This window comes from Mesoplodon bidens, assembly GCF_964165515.1.
Source record: "Mesoplodon bidens genome assembly, chromosome: 1".
NCBI lineage: Eukaryota > Metazoa > Chordata > Mammalia > Artiodactyla > Ziphiidae > Mesoplodon > Mesoplodon bidens.
In genome coordinates this window covers 16,372,960-16,389,985 of record NC_138176.1, presented here as the reverse complement: position 1 = coordinate 16,389,985, position 17,026 = coordinate 16,372,960, and the positions used below count along the sequence as shown (strand labels likewise).

The following is a 17,026-nucleotide window of genomic DNA, read 5'->3' as shown; positions in this document are numbered from 1 at the left end:
CACAGGGTGACATTGGCCTCTCTCCGTTTCTCCTCTTTGGGGAGACGTTAATACAATAAGTGATTGGGATAATATTTTTATCCTGTTTGTCTTTGTTCTTGGAAATTTAGATAACATGTAAAGGACCCAATAGCTAATGTCTAATCTAGGTTTATATGCCATCAACAAGATGGTCAGTAGGCAAGTTCTTTTTCACATTAATTCAGATGGAGAGTGCAAACTGACTTACTGCTGTTATCAATTAATCTCTTTCCCATTTTGAAAAAAGATAATGATACTTATACTATGTTCTAGACTGCTGCTGTTGCTCTTGCCAAAGCTGTTCATGAAAGATTTTTTATCGGTGTTATGGAACCTCAATTAATGCAAACGTGAGTGGCCTCTTTACTTAAAAAAAACAAATCACTGTGTTCATGTTATTTTTGCCCGCTAATTACTTGTTTGTTCTGCCAGTTCTGAGATGGGTATTCTGACATCAACTGCCCTGCTTCATCGCATTGTTCGGCAAGTAACCTCTGACATTTTGCTTCAAGAAATGGTGTTTTTCATCCTTGGAGAACAGAGGGAACCAGAAACTCTGGCAGAAATCAGCAGACATCCTTTAAGACATAGGTTAATTGAGCATTGTGATCACATATCTGATGAGGTAAGCTATGTAAGGATTTAGAGTTGGACTTAGATTCTTTGACATACTGACTTTGATGTACATGTGATGTTTTGAATATAGCCTCTTTTTTTGTGTGGCTTTTTATTTTGAAAATTGCAAGCGTGAAGAAAAAATAGTTTATTTAAACTATTTTTCAGTTACCCTTTATCATTTTGGGTTTCAGATAAGCATAATGACATTAAGAATGTTTGAACATCTTTTGCAAAAACCCAATGAGCACATTCTTTACAACTTGGTCCTAAGAAATCTTGAAGAAAGAAACTATACAGAATATAAACCTGTGTGCCCAGAAGATAAAGATGTAGTGGAGAATGGATTAATAGCAGGAGCAGTGTAAGTTTCTATCCAACTCTGTGAGTTTAGCATTTCATATAGAATCATAATTTTCTCCCCTCTTATTTCCCTTCCTTATTCTTAAAAAAATACCTCTAACAGTTTAAAAGTTTTTTAAAAATAAAATTTAGATGTCCTGATTTTATTGTCCCTTTAAATTACAAGTGGCAGTATATAGTCATTAAACCTAACAAAATCATTATAGCCTTGAGTTTGATGTTAGTATAAAATGTTAATTTCTCTAAAAAATATGAATACATTCATTATTCCTTAATTCTTTTATTAGCAAAATTATGTAATGTTTTCTAAGAACATAGCAGAGAATCTTTTGGTTTAGAAACTATAATAAAATTTTTTTTATACATCATTAAATTAAACTTAGAGATCTGGAAGAAGATCCTTTGTTTACTGACATTTCACCAGATAACACTTTGTCAAACCAAGAGTGGCTTAGTTCTTCACCTCCTGCTTCTCCAGACCACCCCAAGAATGATGGGAAAACTGAAGTCCATAAAATTGTAAATAGGTGAGTTGCTATATTAATTTGACTTACACCTCTTTTACTTATTTTTATAACATGTAATAGCTCTGCTCTTTGATCATTATAGAGATATGTTATGAATTCAGTCTTCCCTTCTTTAAAATCTTTAATGTCAGCTTTTTGAAATGCTTACGTAGCTAGTGACAGCCTAGGGGCAACGATCCATACAAAAGAGAAAAGCTCCAGAGTAGTAGTGGTTAAATAAATCTTCAAGGTCCTCTACTTATTTTTAATGTAAAATATTTTAAGTAATTCCCAGTTGGAACAACACTGAGAATTTCCAGTTTGACAAATTGAACTTATTAGCCGTGTACTCACATGTGTTGAGCAGAGGGCTATTCCTTGTTTTTTTTTCTTTTTTAGCATTTTTATGTTGTTGGGTTTTTTTAAGTGCCCTTTCCTGGCAATTTTCTTCTTTTCCTTCCTTTGCAATCCTGTCGCTGATATGCCTGGTGCTGGGAGGTGACTTTAGAGAAGACTGCATATGGTGTAAGATGCACAGCTTAGGGTGCATGAAAATCGAAGGTTCAGTTACTTAAAAGCCAGGTTCCTGAGACTAACAAATTTCATGGCAATCAATCATTGTCCTGTAATGTAAAAAGAGTCGAGTCTTCTTGTGCTTGATTCTACTTTAAGTGGAATGAGTAATTTTTAAATAAAACCTTTAAAATAATGGCAGAGTATTTAATCAGTGAATTGTAGTACTGATTCAAGATTAAGTACTTACAAATATACAATTTTACTTTTCAAGTTTCCATTTGCATTAATACTTGGCTAAACTGAAGATATTGCTAGGTATTTTAACACCTATAGAGATGTTGAATTGTGAGAGTATTTATATTATTGATTATGGCATTTTTTCTTTGAAGTTTTCTCTGTCTGGTACCGGATGAAGCAAAATCATCCTACCATGTTGAGGGCACGGGATATGACACCTACCTCCGAGATGCTCACAGGCAGGTAAGAGAAGTAACTAGTTTTCGACACGCAGTCTAATAAGAATGCACACACATGGTCACATCGCCCACAGTCGTTTCTCCAAAGGTTTCCCTTTCTCTGCAAGACCTGAACTCCACTCTCACCACTTGAATTTTTTGCCAGTGACCTGACTTTGCATTTCACTAACTGTGTGTCTCTATCTCAAGATTTCTTTATGCTGCCTTCCCCACCCACCCTCCTTTTCTTCCTGCCCTTGAAATTATATGTCCCCCAGATCCTTTCCCCTGCTGATCTAAAACATGATCTTTAAATAATTCTACCCACCGCCCACCATTGCCCCCAGGCTACACCCTTTCCTCTTCACTGTTCTTACTCATCAGTAATTCACAAGTGCTGGCTCTTCATCCCCTGCATCCCAGCTTTCCACCTCACTGAAAGTACCTTCTCAAAGGTGCCCTCTTAGTTATTAAATTAAATGGCTTTCTCTCAGTCATCTTTCCCCTCTGTAACATTTTACATTTTTACCAAATTCCAAATTTTGAAATGTCTCAAGTCAGAAAAATATACATTTAATTTTCATTTAAATCCTTTGGGTTGAAGTGTGCTCTTATTGATAATTAACTTGCATGCGTTTATCGTTAATTCATGATGCTTTAAGCCCGAATTCAAGTCCACATTACTATGTGAATGACTAGAGTAATGCAAATACATTCACATAACAATAAAATAGAGGCAATAAAAGTAGTACCAACCTCAGTAGTACTGATTGGATTTTTAAACTGCTTTGATTCTTTCTGGAAAGTTTCATTTCCATATTCTGATTACAGTTATGATTGTTTCAGAAACATTCGACAAGACACAAAAAGAATAGAAAAAATTTACACTATTACTTTCTAGCTCAGAATTTCAGAAGTGTTAATATAAAAATGCTTTATTAAATATTGGGGTGTGGTTTTATAAAGAAAATTTTCTATTGAAAGACAAATAGTTTAAAACTCACAAGATATTAAAGAAGTTGGTTTTTTAATCATTTTAAATATGTTTTTCTTTTAAAAGTTGAAGTTAGTGCTTTGTGTAAAAATATGTTTTAATCTCAGTTAATCTGTAAACTAAAGATGATGAAGTAATTCTGCTTTATTGAATAAGGAAAATCTGAAAAGGGAGAAAGAATATGGAAGAAAGCTATGCTCTAAATTTCTTTTGTTTAAATTCAAGCAAATTACATATCAGGGAAGAGTTTAAGATTTTCTTTTTATTATAAGAGATATTCTTGTGCTTATAAAAATCCATATTGTGTATCCTGCTGACAAACTGTGTAGTGAGGACCAGTTTCCACTTACTTCCAATCTGTCACTGACCAATGCTTTTGTAAAATATTAAAAAATGAAAAGAAAAAACACAAAATACAAGCCCTGATTATTTTATAGATTGAACAGATGTAAAATTTACGCAGTGAAATTGCAAGAGAAGTTTCTAAACTTGCTCTCAGTTTTTGTACTTGTCTCAGAGCAGTGGTAGTGAACAGTTTTCGGACCACACTTAGAGCAGCCCTGTTTCCTCCTGGCAGTCATGGCAACGTGCCTGGGTAAACACATCGTAGCAAAGTCAGGTTTGCCTTCTCAGGTGCTGTGTATCTGTTCACCTACTTTATATATGATACATATTCTAGAATAGATTTGAAAATGTGGCTAAGACTTGCTTTGCTTTTTAAATACTTGCTAAATCTGTGGCGAGAATAAGTAAAAGCTTGAACTCCTCTAAAGGAAAGAGCATGAGCTCAGCAGTCAAAGGGGTACTTTGGTAAAGTCAAAATCTGCCTGCTTTTGCATCAACGTGCTGGGACTGGTGGTTGTGACCTGACCTTGTGCCTCTCTCCAGTCAGCGTGTTATCCGGGTCATTCTTTTCCCCTCTTCCATGGCACCTCACACTAGCAGACACTTAGCATTCAAGCGGATTTCTATGCCTATTTGGGAAAATGATTTCTATTTAATCTCCATTTGTTTTTGTTCAGTTCTTCTTTAATGATCCAAATATTTCTCCCTAGTTCCGGGACTACTGTGCTATCTGCTTAAGATGGGAGTGGCCTGGGTCTCCAAAAGCATTGGAAAAGTGCAATTTAGAAGCAGCTTTCTTTGAAGGTCATTTTTTGAAAGTTTTATTTGACAGAATGGGAAGAATTCTTGATCAGGTAATAAGTTTTTTCTTTGTTGTTTTAAAATTTATTTATTTATTTTTGGCTGTGTTGGGTCTTCATTTCTGTGTGAAGGCTTTCTCTAGTTGCGGCAAGCGGGGGCCACTCTTCATCACGGTGGGCGGGCCTCTCACTATCGCGGCCTCTCTTGTTGCGGAGCACAGGCTCCAGACGCGCAGGCTCAGTAGTTGTGGCTCACGGGACTAGTTGCTTCGTGGCATGTGGGATCTTCCCAGACCAGGGCTCGAACCCGTGTCCCCTGCATTGGCAGGCAGATTCTCAACCACTGCGCCACCAGGGAAGCCCAGTAATAAGTTTTAAAGTATTAATTTCCATATTATTTTGTTACCATTCACCATGAGTTCTACTCACATCTTAGTTTACATCTTCAGTAAAGTAGTTTTATTGTTTTCTTTTTCCACTAGATGACTTTTTCATAAAGCTCGATTGCCAACACCTGGTGGGTTTCTGATGCATTCATTATGTTAAAACTTTTATTTGGCCTGACAGCTGTTACAGAGTTGTGTGTTTACTTCTCACTGTAGGTCGTTGTCTTAATAACCTTAACACCTTTCGGCAGTGCCTGGAGTGCTTTCTTAGAAAGCCTTTTAGTTAGTACAGTTAGTACAGATACAGGTAGAGTGAAACTTGTTAGGTTTAATTCAGAAGACCTTCAATGTCATTTCAAATCGAATCTTGAGAGCCCTGGTCTCACTAAAATTAGGGAACAGTATCAGATGAACCTGCTTCTTCAGACAAAGAACTTGTGAATATACTCATTTTCATATAGGGAGATGCAATTTAAAAAAGGTTAATTTACTCCAAGGTAGATAAAAATCACCATCGGCCGGTATGTTGCCGTCTCTCTCGTTGAATGTCAGGAGAACTGAACTTGGGACTATATCAATAGAATCCCTCTCTCCGTCTCTCCTTGACATACAAAGTGACGATAGAGCTTTGAACTGTTTTACACACTGGGGTGGACACTTGAAATAAAACAGTCTGGCATTAAACTTGCCTCAACATGGAAACTGAGTTAGCCAATTTAGAATTAATTTAAAACTGTATATTAAAGTACTTGTTCATTTTAGCATTTTAGTTAAATATTTATGTGACCATAGGGAGTTATAAAAGAAATTTACTCCACAAGCAGGCTGTCTTCAATAACCAGAAAGCCAAATAAAGAAATGATAATTAAGAAGTGTTTCACTGGGTTGGACTTCAGTCAGCACTGTTTCTGATAGTAATCAATAAAGACACAGAGTAAAGTCCTTTTTTTCTTTTAACCTCCTAACAACATGTGCTGAATTTCTAGTGTTTCATTGTTTGCTGATTTGTTGGTTGGTTTTTAATACTTAACAACCAAAGTATTTAAATCCAGCTACTGAAGGTATTATGCTGTAATACATCACAGCTGTGTAAACCTCCCAGGTAATGGGGCTCATCAGTATATTGTGTTTTTGTGCTGGTTCTCTTGGCTTAGTTTGGATCTGATTAAACTAACACAGAAGAGACATTAACAATCAATATTAAGTCAGTAATCTTTAGAAATTTTGACTGAAAGCACTAACAAGGAATCTAAATTTTAAAAAGTAGTTTCTTTTTCTTTTTTTCTTGCGGTACGCGGGCCCCTCACTGCTGCGGCCTCTCCCGTTGCAGAGCACAGGCTCCAGATGCGCAGGCCCAGTGGCCACGGGCCACGGGCCCAGCCGCTCCGCGGCATGTGGGATCCTCCCGGACCGGGGCACGAACCCGCGTTCCCTGCATTGGGAGGCGGACTCTCAACCATTGCGCCACCAGGGAAGCCCTAAAAAGCAGTTTCTGAGTTGAGTGGAAAGATCCTCTCTCAATCCTCATCACACTTGAGCATTTTTCCCTTCAGTCTGTAGAGTGCTGACACAAAGGGATTCTGTCGGGGACAGAATATCCCGAAATGCTTACAGTTCTTTTTCGTTCACCAGATAGCTCTTCACAGTGCAGAAGCGATTCATACACAGTGTCTCACTTATTCTTCCTGGAATCCTGAATGATAGGCAAGACAGTTCCTTGTGTTATTGTATAAATGAGGAACCCTTAGTTTCAGTTCATGTGACTTAGTGAGCTGTGGAGCCTAGCCTCAAACCTTCTGTCTTTAAAACCCTTGATTTTCTAAGCCTTTTTGGATAAGGACATTATAATCAGATCTCAAAGATAATCATGAGTCCTGGTGTGCCTAGCGTGCTTGGTTTAATTTCATTTTCTTTCTTTTCTAGATGTTTTTGCTGAAGATGATGTTTGCTTGTATTTTCTTAGTACATATATACCCCTAATAGGATCAGGGTAACCAGGCTGGGATTAAACATTACTATGGATAATTAATAAAGTAGCTAATTTCTGCATGTATAATTGAGAAGTTATGACATCAGGTATTCATGACACTATTGTGTTGTCACAATGTTAATTTTTGAAAAATATAGTGTGTTTAGTATTGTTTTTAACCGTAGTGATTTTAAAAAGATAGTAAAAATGAAAGTCCATAGCAGAATATAAAGAATACCAGGAAAAATATAGGGAAGCCCAAGTCCTTGTCCCTGCTCTGACTGAAAAATCTGAATTTGGGCAACTAAACTTAGCTGTTTGCCACATTTTCTTATTGTTAAAGTGAAGTTGATATTACTTGATTTGCTTGTAAGAATTATCTGAAGAAAAGCAATTTAAAATACTTTTAAAAATATAAAATCTTGTTAAATGCAGGTGTTATAAAAAATTTCAGAGACTATCAAGTTGTTGAGATTTTTAAAAATTTGACTTATTTCTTATTATTTTGACCATCTACATACTTGGCCTTTAATAAAAGGGTCGTGACTGAGTTTACAGGTGACATCAGTATACTTTTTTTTTTGCCTGCATTGGGTCATCATTGCTGCGCGTGGGCTTTCTCTAGTTGTGGCAAACGGGGGCTCCTCTTGTTGCAGAGCATGGGCTCTAGGCACACAGGCTCAGTAGTTGTGGCGCATGGGCTCTAGAGCACAGCCTCAGTAGTTGTGGCGCACGGGCTTAGTTGCTCCGCGGCATGTGGGATCTTCCCGGACCAGGGTTCGAACCCGTGTCCCCTGCGTTGGCAGGCGGATTCTTAACGACTGCACCACCAGGGAAGTCTGACATCAGTATGCTTTTTTTTTTTTTTTTTTTTTGGCTGCGTTGGGTCTTCGTTGCTGCGCGTGGACTTTTCTCTAGTTGCTGTTGTCTTCGTTGTGGTGCTCAGGCTTCTCATTACAGTGGCTTCTCTTGTGGTGTAGCACGGGCTTAGTTGCTCCACGGCGTGTGGGATCTTCCCGGGCCAGGGCTCACACCCATGTCGCCTGCATTGGCAGGCGGATTCTTAACCACTGCACCACCAGGGAAGCCCTCAGTATGCTTTTAAGTCAAAGTTTATTGTTCCAAAATTCAGATCTTGTATTTAGGGTGAGCTCAATCAAAAATGGGCCAAGTGCACTTTAACGTGTCACAAAAATCTGGTTAACTTTTATTTCAGGTGAATACTGTATTAAGTACAAATGGGAGGGATTCAAAATAATAGATACAAACAGTTGCTGTTTGCAACCCTCTAAAAGGCCAGCTTGTTTTAAAGTTACTACTTTAAAGTAGAAGAAAGACGCCAGTGAAGTAGAGACCAGTTCAGAGTATGTTGGAACAGTTTCTATCTAGCTGAAATTTATCTTCGTTTTCACAACATTAAAATATAATCTGGGACTTCCCTGATGGTCCAGTGGTTAAGACTTTGCCTTCCAGCGCAGGGGGTGCTGGTTTGATCCCTGGTTGGGGAGCTAAGATCCCACATGCCTCCGGGCCAAAAAAACAAAACATAAAACAGAAGCAATATTGTAACAAATTCAATAAAAACTTTAAAACAAATTTTTTTAAATATAATCTGAGTCAGCCTTAAGTTTCTTAAACAACCAAAGATATAGATTCTTGTTCAAAAAAAGCTTAAAACCAAACTAACACCATATAGAGAAAATACAGAGTTTAAGTGGCAATATATAGTTGTTTGAAGCCAAATTTTCTCAATTTATTTAAGTACCTGTAAATGGCAGAATTTAGTGACCTAAAACTCTGAACCACCTGAAATGAAGTCACATACAATACTGTACTTAAGTTGTATTTTAAATGATTATGTCCACATTTTACCAAATGCATTCTTCTTAAAGATTTTTTTAAATGTTTCCTTTGTGCCTAAAATACAATTTAATGTGAATTCATTGTTTGTTTTGAACTGAGTCTTGGAGAAGGCTATTCTGCTGCAAATATTATCAAGTAGGAAAAGATGCCCTTCAGACTATCATTTAATGTGAATCGTATCTCCTTTCATTTATCTTGCTTAAGGCTAGATTTTGAATAAGAGTGACTTAGGGGTAGTTTTACTTCTTTCAGAAGATCTGTGTTCATGTATCTAGTAGTAAGCAAAAAAGACTAAAATTGGACGTTAGCACAGGACTTGAGTTTTTGTTCAAATAACAGTATCTTTGATATCTTCTGGCACGTGCGTAAGCATTTGCTGTCCTTTAAATGTCAAATATTCACTTCTGGATTGGTATTCATTATGATCAAGGGCTTAAAAGCTGCTCAGTGAATGAGGGTAAAACATTCAGATTCTGTTTTTAATATCAACTTGGTCCTGAATCACTTTTCCCTTGCTCCTGCTGCAGCATCTGTTTCTCAGTCATCCAGTCACCTAGGTTCTTTCCAACCTTCTCACTGAAGTCAGTTTTGTTTCAGCCACTCAGTTGCCTTTGGCTGCTTAGAAGAAGACTGGAAGGGATGAGAGATTTCTGTTGAAAGTTCTAGGCACAATAATAGCAACTCTTTTTGTACATTATGCATTTTGCTTGGATTTTGACACATGCTCTGTAAAGCACCTCCAAGCTGCTTCCTACAAAGAATAAACAGATTAAATATTAAAAAACAGAATTCAAGTAAAATTGTGATACATACAAAAAAGTATACACAGATGGACACAGACATTGTTTTGGAAGAGTTAATGCTCCTGCACAGTAAAGGAGGTGATCCCTGTCTGTAATCATGATTTTGAATCTTCTCGTTCACTTTTGAGGCATATGGTAGTTATTTCCACCCCCAAGTACTTTCATTCTGTTGACAGGGTTCTGTATGTATATGACTTAGTTGTATACATGCTTTTGGTAATTGGCAGTAGTTGAATAATTTAAGAGACGAGGATTATCATTTCTAAAACTAGACTACTGTAAAAGATTTTAATACCTTCCCTTCTGTCTTTGGTGTTATATGTCATGTCTTCTATTGTTTGTAATTAATATTACATATGACTCTTTGGTGGGTTTTGATGACCTCTTGAACTATTTTACTACATAAAACAACCTGCATAAAACAGAGACATTCTGACTTTGTTATGTATTTATTTTTTTCTGTATGTTTATGTGCATACTTTTTATTTTAAGTTTTAGGACTGTGATATATGCACTTTGACTAAGGTGGTGTGAGCTAGAGCTAATTTAGTTATAGATATTTTCATTGTAGAAGAGCATGTAGTGGGAGGAATGAGATGGTAGATTTTCCTTTTTCTTAAGAAGACAAATGGAAATGGTAAATTAAGTGCTCAGGTATATACATTATACATAATGTCAAATATCTTTTTGGTTTTTCCCTCTCCATAGCCATATGATGTCAATTTACAAGTAACATCAGTGTTATCTAGACTTTCTCTCTTCCCTCATCCACACATACACGAGTACCTTTTGGACCCTTATGTGAACCTTGCTTCTGGCTGTAGATCTCTCTTCTCTGTAATCGTCAGGGTGAGTTATCAGTTTTGTTACATTCTCTAGGATTGATAAACCCGACCAATTAACATCTTAATATCATTGTGTGTAATTAGTGTCACATGATAAAAAATGTTATATATTTACTGTTTAGCAATAATTATTTTACTACAGAATGTGGAGAATAAAGATTCATTCTTTTAAGTGGTATATATAACTTGTGTATTTTAAGGTATAGCTATGAGTCCTTTGTCAAAGATTGTTATGTGAATAGTGAAAAGTGACAGTCTTCATTTAGTAATAGGAAATGGAGTATTTTTTTATCCTGAAAATCCCCATGGAGGTGTTAGGAACTGAGCTCCTTTTGTCCCTGTGACACAGGTTGTTGGAGACCTCATGGTTCGAATCCAGCGTATTCAAGATTTTACTCCCAAGCTTCTGTTAGTCAGAAAGCGATTACTTGGTCTGGAACCTGAAGGCCCTGTGTAAGTCAGCGTTTTACATGTTGTTTATCTAAAACTTTTGCCAGAACTTGATGATCTGCTAATACCCTGCATCGATTGACTGATTGCCTGCTTTCCCTTCCCAGTATCGAGCACATCACATTGCTGGAGGGTGTGATTGTGCTGGAAGAGTTCTGTAAGGAGCTGGCGGCCATCGCCTTTGTGAAATACCATGCTGCCTCCACACCATAGACAGCATCTTGCAAGTAACCAAGGGAACAGAACTGTTGTATGCATTTCATCAAAAAAGCCTCAGTTCCACCCAGCCACAAGAGGATACAAAGCCTTTTTAAATGAAGCATTGCTGTAAACTGGACAGAACCATTCGGAACCCACTGAGTGGACACTCAGTGCAATGTTGTGTGATGTTGACTTTATCATAAGGGTTCTAGATATAAAGTTGCACATCCTTGAGTCCAGGATACAATCAAAGGAACTTCAGGAAATAAGCATTTCTAATGCCTGTGTGAAAAGCTGCAAAATTTCTGATGTCATGACTTTGATGATATCTGTTAATTTAATATCCTTTTAGGTAGCAAGGCATTTTGACATTCTCTGGGACTCAAATGCTTATATTCTTTTGGATTAATAAGTAGCAGAAAAAAAAAACACCTAATTTTATAACTTTTTAAGGTCAGAATTCTTATCAAACAAAATATTGAAAAAAACTGTAAGTGAGAAAAAAATACAATTTAGGAACCATCAAATGAATTAATAATAGAAGATAAAACTGTGTAGCGCACCATTAACTTTCTTCAGCTTTTCTAAGAATAACAATTTAATATGATAATGAAATTCTTGATTAATATAATATATATATTTTTTAAAGAAACCTTCTTTTACTCTCGTGCACATAGCCACGTTAGTGATTGATTTTCGTGTATGGGTCCCAGTTTATTTAAACTTTGTCATTTTTGCAACAATGTTGAATTTGTGCTCACTGTTGGTAGTGTTTACTAAAATAGTATTTTTAAGCTAATTATCATGTATTGGGTTGAGACCCTTTTTTTTCTCTCACTCCCTCCCTCTCTGAAAATTGCTTTATAATTTGATTTTCTTATTGAAATGCATGGTAACCTGTAGGTGGCAGCAATCAAAATGCCAATGGCCTCCTGAATGTTTACATTTTCTTTTCCATTTTGTTCAGTCTTTTGTTTTAAATCATTCTGAAGAGTTTTTAAAACAAACCAGCAAGTCTGACCTGTTTACATATGAAAGAACTTGGGTAAATTGGTATATGTGTGAATGGGTACGTGTGTAGGAACGTGTGGTGTGGGTAGTTGGCAAAGCTGCGCTGTGCACAGCATGCTGGTACTTGATTTACAAAATGGCGTTTGCTCATCCACTTTCTAGTCTTCCTTTAAGTGATACTTATCACGCAAATATTGCTATTAAGCTTCCTTGGGTTTTTGTTTTATTTTTTCAGTTGAAATGTTAAGCAGCAGCACTTTCCTCTTTACCTTTTCATTTACTGATATTTGGGGGAGCAGACTAGGCAAACCTTCCAGCCTGAAAGGAACTGTAGCTGCCCGTTCTAACAAGTTGTTTTGTGTAGCATGTTTGTATCTATACATCGTGTAGCATGTGTATAGAAGCATATTTTACACCTACTGCTAACTTTGTTGTATTCGTTTTCTGATTTATAGTTAGTTTCTGCTATTTATTAACAAGAAAATATCGAAAATTATGAATATTCTTGGCTCTAGAATGCTACCACTGTTAAAACAACAACGAAAAAACTAAATTTCTAATTTAATGCAAATCTCTGTTAGCTCACTCTAGGAAATGTATTGAGCGAAACAATGAAAAAACAGGTGGGAGATAGTTACTTTGTGCATGATTTTCTTTAAATGATTTTTAACGATGGGAAAGCATTATTCTGTTTGCTGTATTTATTGATGAAGGAATGCTGCAACATCTTCATTTTTAGATGTAGTTGTAGTCTGCTTTGATGTAGGTGTACTTAAAATAGAACATTAAGAGATATTAGATATTTCTTAATGTTTTTGTAGCATTCGATAGGTGTAATGGCAATGATGTTACCTCTCAAACCAAATATGATTTTATCCTTGATTTCACAGTAGGACCTTTTGGCTAATCCATGAAACCAAGCTCAGAGAAGCTTTAATTCATATTTGTGTGTGTGTATGCTGCTTCTTAAAAGATAATTATTTTCCTAAGTTATTGTAATGACTTTGATTTGTAATCAGCTAAAGCTTAAGGTATAATTTGTTTCTCTTCTAAGTTTGCGACTGTCTTTCCTTCCTTCCTTCTTCTATTTAGTTCAGACCTAGAGCCAGCACAAGTTCTCACAGTGAGTTGGATTTGTTGGTGAAACATTGTCCTCCATGACTAGCCATTTGTGTACTGTCTTTCAGAAGCTATTTCTGTTTCTCAGTATTTGCAAAACAGTGACTGATGTGCACTGTGTTGCGTGGGCAGTACCACCCTAGTAATCGATTGCCGTGACAAATTCCAAACTGAATTTTAGCCTTGCTTCACATTGGTGTAAATGAGTATGCACATTCTTTTTTTTAAACTTTCTAACAGTATAGTCTTTGGGTTTATTTTTTTTAGTAATGAGCCACATTCTTTACGTGATAGAACTCAAAATGTGTCCTTAGCCAGCCAATTATCATTGTAGTACTCACATTGACTCTGTAAGGTTCTCATAATGTATCTGTCTGTGCAATATATAAGCTATGAGTGGATTCGTAGCTTTTTGGTTTAATTGTACATTATTGTGTGTGTACATGTGTGTATATATGTGTGTATATATCTGTAAGGACCAAAATCCTTAGCTTGCTTACACTGTTGCTAGTGTAAAGATTATTACACTTAATTTTACGGGGCACAAATTATGGAATTACTTCATAATTCATGGTAACATATTTCCATAAATTATTGCATTAATATACAATTACCATTTAATTATGAAGTTTATAGGTATTGACAGAAGTTACAGTGAAGTGCTAAAATCACAATTTATATGGTAATTATATTTTGGGTTGTACAGTTAATCAAAATATGCATGTCATTGTGACACTTGGTGTGTTAAAACATGATAGATAATCATATTTCTGGGCCCTGTAAAATAGTGTTACTATAATACTCTGTTTTGCCTCCTGCCTTGTTTACATTAAACAAAGGATATTTGGTAAATTTTCCTATTGTACATTGTATAGGTTACTGACAGTGTTACCAAGGCCTGGAAATCTTGGGCCATCTATGAAGAAACTCTTCAGATGGTGATTATGTACCTAATATCTCTTCAAAGGAGGTTGTGATCAAGTTCAACTTTTTGTGCTAACAATGCATGCAGGACTAAGAGGGATGATCTAAAAATAAATAATGTAAAAATTTAAACAAACTGTTGTCTTATGTTTTTGTAGAATTCTAATTGGAAACATTTCATTCCCTGATAAATCTAAAATAATAATTCATAACATACAAAAGGATATGACACACAGCAGTCAGTGGTTCATTATAGCATTGATTCCAGAGAGAGAACGAAAAGGAATATGTCAGAATATTTGTGGAGGGGGAATGTATAGCTTGAAAAATCTCTCTGGGTGAGCCTTATATGTATTGATATTTTCCACCCCACTCCTTAATAACCATTTCCCTAAAGGAAGGAATGGTTATATAAGTCTTAGAAGTATAATTCACTGTAAGCATTATTTTTTTTAATATGTTTATTTATTTTATTTATTTTTGGCTGCATTGGGTCTTTGCTGCTGTGTGCGGGCTTTCTCTAGTTGCGGCGAGTGGGGGCTACTCTTCGTTGCAGTGCGCGGGCTTCTCATTGCGGTGTCTTCTCGTTGCGGAGCACGGGCTCTAGGCACGCGGGCTTCAGGAGTTGTGGTTCACGGGTTCTAGAGCGCAGGCTCAGTAGTTGTGGCGCATGGGCTTTGTTGCTCCGCGGCATGTGGGATCTTCCCGGACCAGGGCTCGAACCCATGTCCCCCGTATCGGCAGGCATATTCCCAACCACTGCACCACCAGGGAAGCCCTAAGCATTATTTCTTAACAGATTTATAACACATAAAAACTTCTCTCTTTAACTGACATTTAAAACAATTTGACTCTAGGCTTATTCCATTCACTTGAGTATTTGCCAAAGTCCCTTAGTTGGAAGCTGAAAGAAACATGTACTACATGGCACAACGAGAAAGAGAAAAATCTAGTTATTAATCCCGCCTACCTGTGACTCTTTTCAGCCAGTGTTCCTCAAAATAGTTATAGAAGGAAATAAGGTAACAGGTTTAAGGATGCAAGGGAGGTAAGGTTTAGGCATTGAAGAGTTAAAATTACCTCCTTATCTTGAGCTCCTTCGAAAGTAAACTGCATTTTAGGAATGCATAATCAGATCCCCAGTCCGAAAACCTGGTTCGGAATTTTGCAGTGTTCCATCTAGAAAACTAGTTATCTCAAGGGAATTTAAAGCATAAACATAAAATTGTTAAGGTTGAAATTTTGTTAGAGTAAAGTCTTTCAAGTAAAAGCTGTACCTCTTTATCAAAAAAAAAAGGCAAAAACACTGTGTGACAGTTTGATGCTGAAGTTTCCATGGAAGAAATAGGTTTTAGTTGGTCTAAAGCCAGTTAGGAAAGTTATCACCTATGGGCCTCGCCTCATAGGAGACTGGTTTTTAAATTGACTTGATCTACACCCTACTACCCACATTAGAGAGATTTCATCTAAGCCTGTTTCACATACTCTTATGGTTGACTGTTATGTGCATTAGGGGTTTTATTTGTGTTATAATAGCATTTCTAAAAATGTATCAGAAATAGGATACTAACATGTCATCTAAAACCAAACCAAAACAATAATTTGGTTTACTCAACAAATATTGGGAACTTCTTATGAACCAAGTTTTAAGATGCTAGGAAGACAAATAAGAAGAAGCTTTTCTGCCCTCACCAAGTCACAGTCTCGGTTCAGTGTGCTGACAAAAATAAGGTACACTACACACCGGAATACTGTTAGAGAAACAGCACCCAAGCATTGTGAGAGCACAGGGAGAGGAAGTCGTGTTGCCGATCATCAAAAGAGAAACCTAAAACTCAAGTCTTGACTGAATTATATCCTTACTTGTGAGTGCAGATAGGCCAGATATTCTGAGAAGTCGTAATGATAAAGTCAACTCAGCAATAAATAGACAACTGTTCTGTATTCTGTTATATTTACCATGATTAACCATTTCCTTTCACCTTCTTCATTCTGAGATTGGTATAAAGCACCAGCCTAAATAATTGTGCCTTTGGGCCCACATTTTCTCAATTGCTGAGAAGTAATTAGCTGTTCTGATTTAACTGATCTCTTTCTAGAACTATTATATAGAGAGAAGGCAAAAAGTCAATTGAAATATTAAAACCAAAAGATTTAAGAAGGCTTAAAAAAATGGTCGGAACATTAGGGTAAGATTTGGTTTAGTAAATCTGTAGAACCAAACCTTTCTCCCGGCTTGAACTCAATGCTCCTTTGACCACATTCTTTATTCTCTGCCGGATTGGGGCACAGGTCGCTGCATATCCAATTAAGAGAGAACGAAATGGGCTGATGGAGACAGAAAAGGTGAATTCAGAAGCCACATGCTGGATGTGTGTGAAGATGGAATGTGTAAACTTCCACCGTTTCTCATAACTCCATCCGTTACTGAAATTGAAGGCAAGGGGTCAGGCTAGAAGGCAGATGGACAGGCTGGGGGTCACACCTGCCAGGACAAGATGAGGAAACCTGACTTCTGTTTCCCTTCCTAACCTCAGCCTTCTTGAGGTAACCTCAAGGAATTACCTGATCTCCCAGGAGTGAGTCTGAGGAATTAAAGGAAGTGCAGCTTGCCTTATAATTTTATATTACCTTACTCTTCCCTCTAGTTAGACTAATCAGTACATGAAGGAATTAACAGAGATTCTCTTATAAAGGGCATTAAGGTATTGATTCTCTTGACTAAGTAGCCAAATCCTGACACGAATGTAGGACCCAGTAGGAGCGTCAGGAATTCAAATGCTACCATGGGTTACTTTGCTCTCATTGCAAAGGTGAGGAGGTGAAGGTGAGGAGAAAAG

General features: G+C 36.8%; 1 protein-coding gene across 1 annotated transcript in view; it reads left to right on the top strand.

The window, feature by feature from the left end:
• Positions 1 to 14,322, top strand: part of FHIP2A (FHF complex subunit HOOK interacting protein 2A) — a 36,415-nt gene extending 22,093 nt beyond the window's left edge. Inside the window, exons 9-17 of the mRNA XM_081225022.1 lie at positions 295 to 371; positions 454 to 646; positions 831 to 1,000; positions 1,383 to 1,526; positions 2,411 to 2,501; positions 4,526 to 4,669; positions 10,345 to 10,485; positions 10,831 to 10,934; positions 11,039 to 14,322. Coding sequence (XP_081081148.1) covers positions 295 to 371; positions 454 to 646; positions 831 to 1,000; positions 1,383 to 1,526; positions 2,411 to 2,501; positions 4,526 to 4,669; positions 10,345 to 10,485; positions 10,831 to 10,934; positions 11,039 to 11,144 — 1,170 coding nt within the window. The 3' untranslated portion in view covers positions 11,145 to 14,322. The remainder of the gene's footprint in view (positions 1 to 294; positions 372 to 453; positions 647 to 830; positions 1,001 to 1,382; positions 1,527 to 2,410; positions 2,502 to 4,525; positions 4,670 to 10,344; positions 10,486 to 10,830; positions 10,935 to 11,038) is intronic.
• The last annotated feature ends 2,704 nt before the right edge of the window (positions 14,323 to 17,026 follow it).